Genomic DNA, 12,391 nt, shown 5'->3' with positions numbered 1-12,391 from the left:
GTCATGCTTATTTGGTGGTGACTCATGTCAAATTGGAGATGTCATTTTGGTGTAGCAGGATCAAGGGCTTTAAGAACTGTGGTAGCTACTGCAGTGACATCCCAGGCTGTTAGCTTTCTATGCTGTGTTCCCAATCAAAGCTCCCTAAAAATACTCTAGGGAAGGCTTTTCTGGTTTTTGTTTTTAAAGGTATATAAGCATCTTCTTCAGCGAGTATATGCTGTCTCAGCTCCATAATATCTAGAGACTGGGGACATTTCTTCTACAGTATCTAGAGACTGGGGACATTTCTTTGCTTTGTATATGTACACACACACACATTTTGTACAACTATACCACAGTAGGGTCACGAAATGAGTGAAACAGACTGGAACTGAATCCATTTAAGAAAAGGGTTGCCAGGTGTGGTGGTGCATGCCTTTAGTCCTGGCATTGGAGAAGCAGAGGCAAAAGCTCTCCATGAGTTCCAGGCTAACTAGAGTGACAATGAGATCCTGTCTCAAAAAATAAAGGGGGTGGGGTGGGTGGGTGGATTTAACAGTGACCTAGAAAAAGCAAAGACTTCAGGTATTTTACATAGTAAACAATAGTACCAACCCATGACAAGTCACAGAATATTCCATGTTTTAAAACACACACCCAAGCATTTTGTATCTCTCTCCTTCTCCCCCTCTCCCTCCCCCTCTGGGTGTGGGTGTGAATGTACATGCATGTCACCATGTACATGGAGGAAAGGACAACTCACAGAGGGTGGTTCTCAAGGTACATTAAAGATCAAACGAAGATATCAGGTCTGGCAGCAAGGACCTTTAAATTCTGAGCCTGCTTACTGATCCAGTTTTTAACTTAGTTAATTTATATTTTATGAGTATGGGTGTTTTGCCTGTATGTATGTCTGTACACCAGATGCAAGCAATGCCCGTGGAGGTTGGAGGTGTTATTAGATGGCCTGGGACCGAGTTATATACGTTTGTGAGTCACTGCCATATGGGGAATCAAATTGGGGTCCACTAAAAGAGCAGCCAGTGCTCTCATCACTGACCAATCTCTCTCCAGTCTTTGTACCACCTCCAGCCCAGTTTTTTAAAAAATCTGTTTACTTAAAATCTGTTTCTTTAAATCAGGTATATGGTGGTACACGTGTTTGACCTCAGCAGAGGCAGGCAAACCTGTGTAAGTTAGAGACCAGTCTGGTCTACACAGCAAGTTCCAGGCTACCTGAGCTACACAAAGGAAGACCTCTTTTGAAAAATAAAACAAAATGCTCTGAGACACATGAGTTTGTAATGTGAAATAATATTACCAATAGTCTCTCTCAAATGCAGCTTGTGTTAATTATAAATTGTTCCGAGGTGAGAATTTGCTGTCTTTGATTTCCTTGACTCTGGTCTTACATTATTTTCAGAGTTTACGATGTGGGACCACAGGAGTAGTGACTTTTATCAGAGGCAACATGCTCCATGTGGCATGGGTGGGCGACTCCCAGGTCATGCTGGTAAGAAAGGGCCAAGCTGTTGAACTCATGAAGCCTCACAAGCCAGACAGAGAGGTATGTATGATCGGCTCCAATAGAGCATGTCACAATGGCGGTTTTGTAGTCCTAATTAGGATTCTTTGAGTATTATTATTGCCTTTAGTCTTACAAGTGTGCCGTCCTCTAAAGGGAGAACTACAGAAAGACCCCACAGGCTGGCTGATGAAGGGCAGTCTGTTTGTTTATTGTAAGCAGATGAATCAATCCTGAGTGCAGTTATTTGCTTTTTATTGCCCTGCTCTTTAGGATGAAAAGCAGCGAATTGAGGCCCTTGGAGGTTGTGTGGTTTGGTTTGGTGCCTGGAGGGTGAATGGAAGCCTGTCCGTCTCCAGAGCCATCGGTAGGAAAACATTAATCTCCTTTCTGCAGTCTTCTAGCTCACTGTGTTGTGTTAACTTTGATGTGAAGGAACCTGACATTCGATTTACATGCTCAGAATGTCACCATTATTTAAATTAACAACTAGGTGACTTTTTAATTATTCAAGCCTACCTGGCTATTTATACATTTAAAGTTTATTATAAAATAAGAATCATGTCAAGGAATATAGAATTTATCAGTTTCTATTTTTTAATAGAAGCTTCCAACTTAGTGAACAAATCTGTTTAAAACCAAAGTAATTGTTTCATTCCATGTTTGCAGAAAATGGGAGGCTCTTTCAAAATGTCAGTTTATTTTTGGTGAATTATAAAATGACATGAACAGAGTTGTTAAAAACACACTGTACAAAACTATTTTCTAAACATTTCAGAAATATTTAGAATATATGTGTATGTATACGTACACACACACACACACACACACACACACACACACACACACACACACACACAGTTTTTATGAGAGAGAGTCTAAGTAGACCAACCTGGACTTTGCCCCTGAGTGCTGGTATTAAAGGTGTACTACACCTGGCCCAGAAAATATCATGTCAGATAATCTTGGGTTCAAGGTTACTTTTTCCTCTTTCCTTCCCTCCCCATTCACACTGGGAAACAAATCTAGGGCTTCATGCATGCTAGGGTTCATGCATGCTAGGTAAGCGTTCTACCCACCCCGGTGTACTCCAGCCCTTACAAGCACTAAGAACTGCTCTCCCTAAAATGCCAGCTTTTTAAAAGGGCAGCGCTACTATAAAACAGCTTCAGCAGGCAGCTGTGAAAAGCTGTAGGCATAACTTCAAGGAACTGGGCTGTGCCTGTCTGTGTCTCGGCTTCATGGGTTAGCTCCTCTTCCCAGCATCACGTGTAAATATAGCCTGCTGAGTCCAGTTAGTGTGCTGCTCATGCGTATGAGCTAGGGCTGACTGCTTGGGATTGCCAGCTTTGTGTGTCCTCACGAGTAGATAAGCAGATATAATTTTTTCCTCCCTAAAGAAGCAACTGAATAAAGACAGAGCTGGCATGCACGAAGGTCACATCTAATGACTAAATCAGCTTATCATTACTAAGATTCCACAATTAGACAACCTGAAGATTTGGTTTACTTTCATCAGTGACTCGAATCCTTCCTCCTCTTTGAAAAGGCGCTGGCAAACTGTAAGTTTCCTCAACTATGAGCCTAAGAAGCTAAGTGACAAAGAGCTGACTGAGTAAAGACTTCGTGAGGAGCAGTTTTACTTCACACTAAGGGAGCTATTAGTTACTATGGAACAAGTTCGAAAGGGGAGATCTCTCAAGCCTAAAATAAAACTCTTATATACAATTACTTTTGACAACTAGAACTGGTCAAGACCTCCTCTTCATCTCCCTTCTGACAGTGTTTGTCAGGAGACTGATGTATCCCCAAAGAGCCAACTTCACGTGTAGATGTTGGCCTTCATTCTAAAAATAGAGCACAAGGCGAAGCCAAAGCAGTATTTCAGGAAGTGACACCTAAGACAGAATAAGGTCGACATCACAGATAACATGACTTTGCAGTGGATAGGGTGACATACTATGTTTAGGGAGGGAAACCCCGGGATATAAATAGTTTTTGGAGTAGCAATGAGTACTCGAGGTGAGAGCAGAAGGTGGAGTGGTCAAGCAGCAGTGTTTCTGCCAGCCTGTGAGGGTCTGGACCGCGCACGCGCAGGCAGCAGACGAGTAAGCTGAGGATATGCACAGCCAGGTCTGTCTTCCAAGCACTTGTAGCTACAGCTGGAGAATGGAGGCAAGTGTACAAGAGCCGAGAAGGGAGGCCATTTAGAGGGCTTCTGGGAACAGAGCTGGAGACGAGGACATCTAAAACGGGAGACACGGAGGAGGCTATAAATCAGTGAGACAGATGATGGTTTGTGAGGAAGAGGAAAATGAACTTCCAGGTTTCTGACTTGTGAGTGGGAAGATGATGGAGCGTTTGTAATAAAGCAGCAGCAGTTGGTAGGGGCGAGTTCGGTTGGACACATTTTCAGTTCTAGGTACGGATGGGACATCTTGGAGGAGGTTTTGTACACACTTAGAGATAGAGATTTGGAGTGGAGCTGAAGTTCTCAGTTCAGATAAGGATGTAGTAATTCATCCCACTCTGGCAACACTATTTATCTTGTGTGCACCCACACATGTTGAAACCACAGGCATGAGTAACAGTGCCCAGAAAATACATGTTGAGTGAAGATGCCAAGCTATGAGTAGCATGTCAGTGACTTAAGGTAACACTGGGCAGAAATTCTGTCTGGATCTTAGCTCTTCCGCTTTCTGGGTTACTGATCTTGGGAAGATAATGCCTTAGTACTGGTTTGTTCCTTTATAAAGTCAGAGTTTTGGTACCCAGCTCCTGGGATTCATGTGTAAGGTGGCTACATACTTCACTCAGAACTGGCCTGACACACTCCTAGCACAGAGCTGCTGTACTATTCAGTCAAGGAACAAGCCAGGGAAGACGTGGCAGAGCAGTGAATAGTTCAGATGCCCGGAAAAGAGGCCTGAGTAGTCAAGGCTGCAGAGGGCCCGTGTGAGAAGTGGGTTGAAAAAAGCAATGAGGGGCTGGGGATTTAGCTCAGTGGTAGAGCGCTTACCTAGGAAGTGCAAGGCCCTGGGTTCGGTCCCCAGCTCCGGGAAAAAAAAAAGAAAAAAGCAATGGGATTATGGGCTGGAGACGTGTCTCAGCAGGACAGAGCACTGGTGTCTTCTGCAGAGGATTCAGACCTGATTCCTGTCACCCACATGAATGTTCATGACCATCTGTTAACTCCCGTTTCAGGGGATCTGATGGTCACTTCTAAGAGCTTCAGGCATCAGGCACACATGCAGTGAACATACAAACACAGAAAAAACATTCATATATTTAAAACGAATCTTTGAAAGATGTAATTTCAAATAGGAAATAAGTGGTAGTGTTGGAGAGAAATGTTTTCAGCTGGAAAGTGTAGGAGCACACTGAGATCTGAAAGGCCATGACGGTCCATGCTGTCAGCCCGGCACGTGGGAGGCTCAGAGGGGGCCGAGAGCTAGGTCCAGCTGAACTAGGTCGCGTGCTACAGTGCTGTGAGCAAAGTAGAAGAGAACAACTTGAGTGCAACTGGATAGAGCCATCCACACAGCCCACCCACAGCACGAGCACTAACGAACCCACCAAGAACCCGTTTAACTGGATTAAGGAGCTGAGGAATAGAAGACTTGGGAGAGTCATTGGAATGGGCTGAAAGGTGCAGGAAAGGGCCTAAGGAGCAGTCCAATGGCACTAAAAGCTTTGACATGAGGCAGCTTTTTGATTGTTTCACCCCACGAGCCCTTCCTTTATGAGCCAAAGCTGACTGAGGAACGTACATTTGCTAGCATATGGGAGGAGACGTTGAGGATAAAGGGTGCTGCCATCCCCACCATGGAACGCATGCTTGTACCCTCCTACCAAATTTGGGGGTGAAATGTCATAAATCTGACACTCAACAAGAAAGCAGGTGAAAAACCAGAATCTTGGCAGTATTTCCCTGTAAATCTTGGTATGTTCTGTTTTAAACTAACAGTTGCAAGTCTTTTAATTGTTAGCACTAAAACAAGATTTTTTGGAACAGTGTGACTCAGATCACATTTATTTTTAGAAGTAGATTTCAGAAACTACTTCAATCAGGTAAAATAGAGAGATGAAATCAAGTGAACTGGTGGGGGACTCTGGCTTCGGACGCTATGAGCCGGTGAGAGGGGTAGTGCACACTTAGGATTCCAGCAGCAGGGAGGCAGAAGCAAGGGGATCAGGCATTGTCTTGGCTGCAAAGCAAGTGAGAGGCCAGCCTGGCCTATGTAAATGAGATGACCTTGGCTCAAAAACAAACAAACAAAAAACCCAAAACAAACAAAAAATCCACATTGGGGAGGATAGGGGATTAGTTAGGAGGTGAAGTTGTGAACATATAGGACCGAAAGGCCCTCTGCTTCATCTTTAGAGATGTGTTAACCTAAATAGGTATTTAGTAAATATTCATCTTCCTGGTATCTAGGTACTCCACATGCTGGAGACGGCATGTGGCCTACACAGTTTTTAGCCACAGGGGGTTCCTATTGAACTCTTCTGAGCCTGACATGCTCGAAAGAAATCTTAGGGAACTTATAGCAGATACAAGTGAGAGAGCTAGGATTTGGAGCTAAGCAGGCTGATCCCAGTGCTGACCTCAACACTAGGCTATAGGGCACTACATCACATGTTTGGTGGCTAAATACAACAGCTGGCCCTTTTCCAAGCACACGTCTACAGGAAAACAATGCAGGATCTGGTAGTGTCTGCATTTTTAAGTTCTGAACGCACTAGAAGATGGGTGATCCCAGCAGTGAGAAAAACCTGTGGGCTCAAGGCTGTTGGACATTACCCACCTAGCACTGCCTTGTGTCTGCTTATGTTGTTAGCGAGTGCATGGGGTCAGGGTGAACAAGAGCAACGCAGGTGGGTCATGTGAAGTCATGAAGACACTCACTGTGGGTTTTCTGCCTGTTCTCCAGACATTAGAAGACATTAAACAAAGCATCAAAGAGAAGCCAAGTGGACCAGAAACCAAGCAGCCTAATATAGACCTAGCTCCACCTGCGGGACTATGTACACGCCCACACGCTTCCTTGGCTTTAGGGAAATCACACTCGGTTTTGTCTGTCTGTCTTCCTTCTTCTCTTCTCTTCTCTTCTCTTCTCTTCTCTTCTCTTCTCTTCTCTTCTCTTCTCTCTCTCTCTCTCTCTCTCTCTCTCTCTCTCTCTCTCTCTCTCTCTCTCTGTTTTTTTACAGTGGTGTTCTGCCTCCATGTATGTCTGTGTAAGGGTTTCAGATCCCCTGGGACTGAAATGACAGACAGCTGTGAACTACCATGTGAGTGCTGGGATTTGAACCTGGCTCCTTTGAAAAGGCAGCCAGTGCTGCCAACTGCTGAACCATGTCTCCAGTCTTTGAAACTTGGTATTTAAATCTCTTGTAACTCAGTGAACCTACTTATCACTGTCTTTAAAAAAAAAAATGACAGGGAATTAATGAGGAAAACAGGGAGAATTTGGGTCCCCCACCCAATATTCTCAAGTTGTAAATGAACCAAACAAATAACTGAACTAAGAGCTCCCTATGTGTGACTGATGTTTTCAGTACAGCAGCAAATTTAGATCTGATGTGACTGTTGCTTTCATCAGCAAAACCAGAACGGTAGCCAGAAGTACACTTTTGAGAATATAAAGTGGAGGAGGAACTGAGGCTTGCAACTAGCACATATAACAACAGCCAAGTAACATAGAACTCAAGTTTTCACTTACGATTTTTAAATAAAAGTTTCCCGTTAAGTTAATCACAGTATTGACTTAGGTGAGCCACAACCTGCCTTCTAAGGCCCTTCCCTTCTACTTCCACAGGAGATGCTGAACACAAGCCATATATCTGTGGAGATGCAGATTCTGCCTCCACTGTTCTGGATGGGACTGAAGACTACCTCATTCTGGCCTGTGATGGCTTCTATGATACCGTGAACCCTGATGAGGCAGTGAAGGTTGTGTCTGACCACTTGAAAGAGAATAATGGAGACAGCAGCATGGTTGCCCACAAATTAGTAGCATCAGCTCGTGATGCGGGGTCAAGTGATAACATCACTGTTATTGTGGTATTCCTGAGGGACATGAACAAAGCTGTAAATGTTAGTGAGGAATCAGATTGGACAGAGAACTCTTTTCAAGGAGGGCAAGAAGATGGTGGGGATGATAAGGAGAATCATGGAGAGTGCAAACGCCCTTGGCCACAGCACCAGTGCTCAGCACCAGCCGATCTAGGCTATGAGGGGCGTGTGGATTCATTCACTGATAGAACTAGCCTGAGCCCAGGGCCCCAAATCAACGTGCTGGAAGATCCAGACTACTTAGATCTCACACAAATAGAAACAAGCAAACCTCACAGTACCCAATTTTTGCCACCAGTTGAGATGATTGGTCCTGGTGCACCAAAGAAAGCATATGTTAATGAGCTAATAATGGAGGAGAGCTCAGTCACGCCATCACAGCCTGAACGGAGTGGTGCTGGAGAGCTTCTGGTTTCTTTTAATTTGGGTTCAACAGGGCAACAGATATGCAGAATGGAGAACTTGTCCCCTGTCTATTCTGGGTTGGAAAATGAACAGTTCAAATCCCCGGGGAAAAGAGCGTCTAGATTGTATCATTTACGCCACCACTACTCCAAAAGGCAGCGTGGATTCAGGTTTAATCCAAAGTTTTATTCATTTTTTTCTGCTCAAGAGTCTTCTCGAAAAATAGGCATTAGCCTCTCCTCACTTACTCGAAGTGGGAAGAGAAACAAGATGTTAAGAAGTTCTTTGCCATGGAGGGAAAATAGTTGGGAAGGATATAGTGGAAACATGGCGATCAGAAAGCGTAATAATATTTCATGCCCAGACCTTCCCTGGGACTATAAAATTTAAGACTTTTTCTTCAATGTAGGCTAGCTAGTTCTCTCAAAAATATAACTATCAGAGTAGAAACAAGGTAGACATTTTTAACGTACATGTGCTTCATTATGAATCCACGGATGGCTCAACCCTCAAATGTACATAGATCTTTAGGAAACTCAAAATAGCGTTTTCAATCTAATCAAAAGTATTGGCGGTTTCACTAGAAAAATTATTCAACTGGTCCCTGTGATGTGTCTCCACACCTACATACAGCCCCTCTCCACCATCCCTTCACGTCACTAGTGGAAGCTTGAAAGTTATTCCAGTCAGAATATATGGTATAGAAATCGCAACTATCTGGTCTGATGTGCCTAATCTAAAGGAAACAATGCAGAATTAATTTTTGTTGGGAAATGTCCCTCAAGAACTTGGGGACTATGGAGCATCTCCTCCCAATTGCTTGGGTAGGTGAAAGACTAAAAGCCACACGGGTCCTAACTGCTGATGAAAGATGCAGTAACCAGTACCAAAGTGTCCTACTCTCAGACTCGGGAGGCAGTATATGTGAGAGAATTCATTTTTCATAGAAAGAGGAAGGCAACTATGAACATTTCTAATTAAAATACATCGTAAGGTTTTAGTTATTTGAGCGTTTTATAACCTGTTGTGGTGCTTTTGGTGGGATTCTGTTACTCTTCATTTTAGGAGACCACCGCCAGCTGGCTGTAACCTAGGATGCTAATGTTTTTCACAGTACCTTCATCTCAGGAATAAAAGTGGTTTAGCAGAGATGATGTCAGGTATGCTATAAGACTCATGCCATTTAAAAAGAGCTGTGAAAATAACATTTCTATATTTTCTGCTTTTTTATGTTTACAGACAGCAAAGGCATATATTACTATAATATAACATGTAGTTTGAAGAATGAAAAAAAAAATGATAGTTTTAACTTCTCTAAAATTGTTTTCCCCAAGGGAATGAAGTAATTGGTATGAAGGAAGCTGAGTGTGAACCCAGAGGCCAAGTGCAAAGGAGAATGCAGATTACTGGGAGCCAGGGCTGTTTAGTTGTAACTGCAAGACGAGCCAGAGTCCAGCTACTTGCTTCAGACCACAGTGACAGGTCATGTGCTTCTCATTTCAATACTTAAGTTATAGCTTATAGTTCTAAATCAACTACTTCCTGCCATTTCAAAGTTTCAAAGCAGAAACCCAGCAAGTACAGGATCATGTTTGTTCAGTGAGGCAGCCTGGTTTCTCTCAGCCATGGGTCCACATCCTCATGTTCCCCACCCCCGACGCTGGGCCAGTGTCGCCAAGAGGCAGGAGTAGCTGCTAGAGCCATTGCTCACAGTGCAGGCACGGCTCCTATGTAATCATGTTCTATGTAACAGCAATTCACGAGGCACTCTCCAGACCCACACAAGACTAAGGTCCCCAAATTTCAAGACATAAGTGACTAATATACCACAGGTACATCAACTTGTTAAGAGACCAAAACCCGGCTTCTCTTTAGCAATAATCACACTGTTAATCTATAGCTTTTATTTTTCAAAATTTGAGAGTAAGTGGAGATTCTCGGTATGTTTTCTGTTGACCTTGGCGTCACCTTCCCCTCCCCCACAGTCACTGTTAACCGCTCAGGTGAAGAGGATACCAAGGCTCCACCTCAGCAGTGTAAACTTCCATCACCTCTCTCCTGCTCTGCCCACACGTGGCCCTCGCTCATGGCCGTTGTCTTTTTGAAGCCCAGATCTTGTTGACACCCATGAGGCACAGGGACACTTCTAAGGAGACAGGAGGAGGGGGCTGCAGAACACAGGTGTGTACACTCAGGTCCCAAAGTCTAAGGACATCTGCGGTCATTATTTGCTGGCAGTGATTTTGATCAGGATGAGGAGAAAAGAAGAAACATTTTGGGGTGATACAGGCTTTTTATCAGTGGGGTAAAAAAAACTGGGTGGATGAAACTGGGACAAACAGACCCATTTTGAAAGGTCTGGATTTTGTAGGTCTGACTACACAGCAGTGTTAAAACTCCATTTCTCATATCATTCGCTCTCTAGAAAATAGAGAAAAGTATTTCTAGTGTGGTCAAGTTAATAAACCAATATTGTAGAAAATAACTTCATTTGTTCACAATGTGCGTATTTATAAGGTAGTTAGGTACCATTTGTAAGGTAAGTCCTTTAACATTCTATGATATTAAAGTAGTGGTTATTGGCCTGATAAACGCTGCTGTTGGTTCTAAAAACCAGACAAGAAGCAGTGCTTTGTGAAATGCAGTGTTAACCCTTACCGCCACTGGTGATAGGAAGTAGTTCCCTTCAGTTCAAATCTCTGCCCTTCTTTGCTGCTTGCTAATGTAAGCAATAAGTAACCCTCTAACTAATGGTATCTATACATTTCTGTAACTTATATTTAATGATGGTGTATCTGGTGACTGTACAAACATTAGATATAAAAGTATCTATACAATATATATTACTGTAAATGCTGAGGTATAGTCTGTGAATTCTGTGTTTTGTACCTCCACTTCATCGTGCAGTTTAGTGGTGGTGAGAGCTCTACACTCGGTCCTTAAGGAGTGGCAGCATCACCTTTTCAATTAACACGATCTGCATCAACCTGTTTGCTTGCTATAACAGTTTTGTTAAAGTAGGAAATAGCAAAACAAATATAAACAAGAAAGTGTAGTATCTGATAGGAAAGTAGACTTCAAGTCACCAACCGAGGTTACTACTCCTTGTACATTCACTGTGAGTCTCAAAGGGCATCAGTCCCTAATTTCAAAGGTTTTTTTTTTTCTTCATTTTTTTAGACATGTATATTGGGAAGATAACTGAGAATGGCAACATTACAGCACCAAATATTGGGGCTATTAGTTCTATTTATGTCTGTACAACAGAGGTCAGACAGAAAAACATGTATATACCTTTCTTTACCTATAAGTGCCATCCATTGTCCTTGAAGTAATACAATTAAAGTCCATGTTGTATTAATTTAACAGAAGGCGCCTTGAAAGTAACATCATTTCAGAGGACAATGTTAGTAGTCAACGCTAAGTTAGTCCTGACCACATTCACAGTGGTACAGCAGCGTCATTTCATTTCCATGACCACCACACTCCACTGCTAGAACACTGTGCAGTAAGACGTGCACCATCCGCAGGGCAGATGGAATGATGCATGATGCAGCTCAGTGTTGCGGACAAGTAAATTGCTGTGCTTCAACTACGTCTTCCCCATCAAAGGTTTCCTGAGGTTTTGTGAGAACAGGTCTAAATGATTTTAATTTTTAAACTTAATTTGTTCAATGAGCCTTTTCACCTAAGGCTACAAAAGAGGATACTACAGTTTTGTTCAAACCTTTGTTTGGAGAAATTTTCTTTGGATCCTAAGTTACTAAAAGATTTGTTTTTACCTTTTATAACCAGGACGAAAACCAAAACCCCAACACTCTTCTATTTTTATCTATGAAAGATGGTCGTTTCTACAAAACAAATGATACTGTCAGTATTATAACATCCAGCCAAAGTGTACTGACTGAAGGAAACCCCTGCTGTTGCATCCCCAGCAGCATTTTAACTGTTCAGAACTATTGATTATACTGATTAGAAATTGAAGGAGGGCAGGGGATTGCACACTGGCGCAGCAGTCACTCTTGAAAAGAAAGTGCTTTAAAACTCTGACGTCTGAGATAATGCAGATACATCATTGTAATCTCTCTAGGTGCTCTTTGGTGAGAGACAAGCTTTCTCTTGTTCATGACATTTCTCTGCAAAGAACTCTCTGGAGTGAAGTGAGTGGCGTAACGATTTACAAACCCACTCTACAGATCACTTTTGAGTTGAGTTGTAATCATAAGTGATCCTTCATACTTTACTTATTAAAAATGTTTATTCAGGTAAGGAGTATGTTGAAATTTTGCCAATATCTTAATAAAACTCAGCAATTAAAAACCACCGGTTATTTGTCTTATTCTTAAAGGAAAGCTGAATCACAGTGCACAAACTAGGCAGGTCTTTGAGTTTCAAACATGCCC

At 42.7% G+C, this 12,391-nt stretch overlaps 2 protein-coding genes across 16 annotated transcripts in view; one reads left to right on the top strand and one right to left on the bottom strand.

The window, feature by feature from the left end:
• The window catches only part of Ppm1e (protein phosphatase, Mg2+/Mn2+ dependent, 1E), a 135,797-nt gene extending 123,486 nt beyond the window's left edge, over positions 1-12,311 (top strand). For 3 of the 5 annotated variants that reach the window (XM_039086379.2, XM_039086380.2, XM_063269400.1), the window contains 3 exons: positions 1,406-1,549; positions 1,781-1,874; positions 7,327-12,311. In XM_039086379.2, coding sequence (XP_038942307.1) covers positions 1,406-1,549; positions 1,781-1,874; positions 7,327-8,378 — 1,290 coding nt within the window. In that variant the 3' untranslated portion in view covers positions 8,379-12,311. The other 2 variants (NM_198773.1, XM_039086381.2) reach the window with 2 other exon arrangements.
• Positions 1-12,391, bottom strand: part of Trim37 (tripartite motif-containing 37) — a 132,160-nt gene that overhangs the window by 11,615 nt on the left and 108,154 nt on the right. For 2 of the 11 annotated variants that reach the window (XM_006247099.5, XM_006247101.5), the window contains one exon: positions 2,188-3,753. The exons of 5 other annotated variants lie outside the window; for them this stretch is intronic. In XM_006247099.5, the coding sequence (XP_006247161.1) occupies positions 3,552-3,753 (202 nt within the window). In that variant the 3' untranslated portion in view covers positions 2,188-3,551. Of the gene's footprint in view, positions 1-2,187; positions 4,994-12,391 lie in introns of those variants that run through there. 4 more of the 11 variants (XR_594797.4, XM_063269397.1, XM_006247102.5 and 1 more) reach the window with 3 other exon arrangements.

Source organism: Rattus norvegicus, chromosome 10, assembly GCF_036323735.1.
Source record: "Rattus norvegicus strain BN/NHsdMcwi chromosome 10, GRCr8, whole genome shotgun sequence".
Taxonomy (NCBI): domain Eukaryota; kingdom Metazoa; phylum Chordata; class Mammalia; order Rodentia; family Muridae; genus Rattus; species Rattus norvegicus.
Note: the sequence above shows the minus strand (reverse complement) of the source record. Positions and strands in the feature narration are given on the sequence as shown.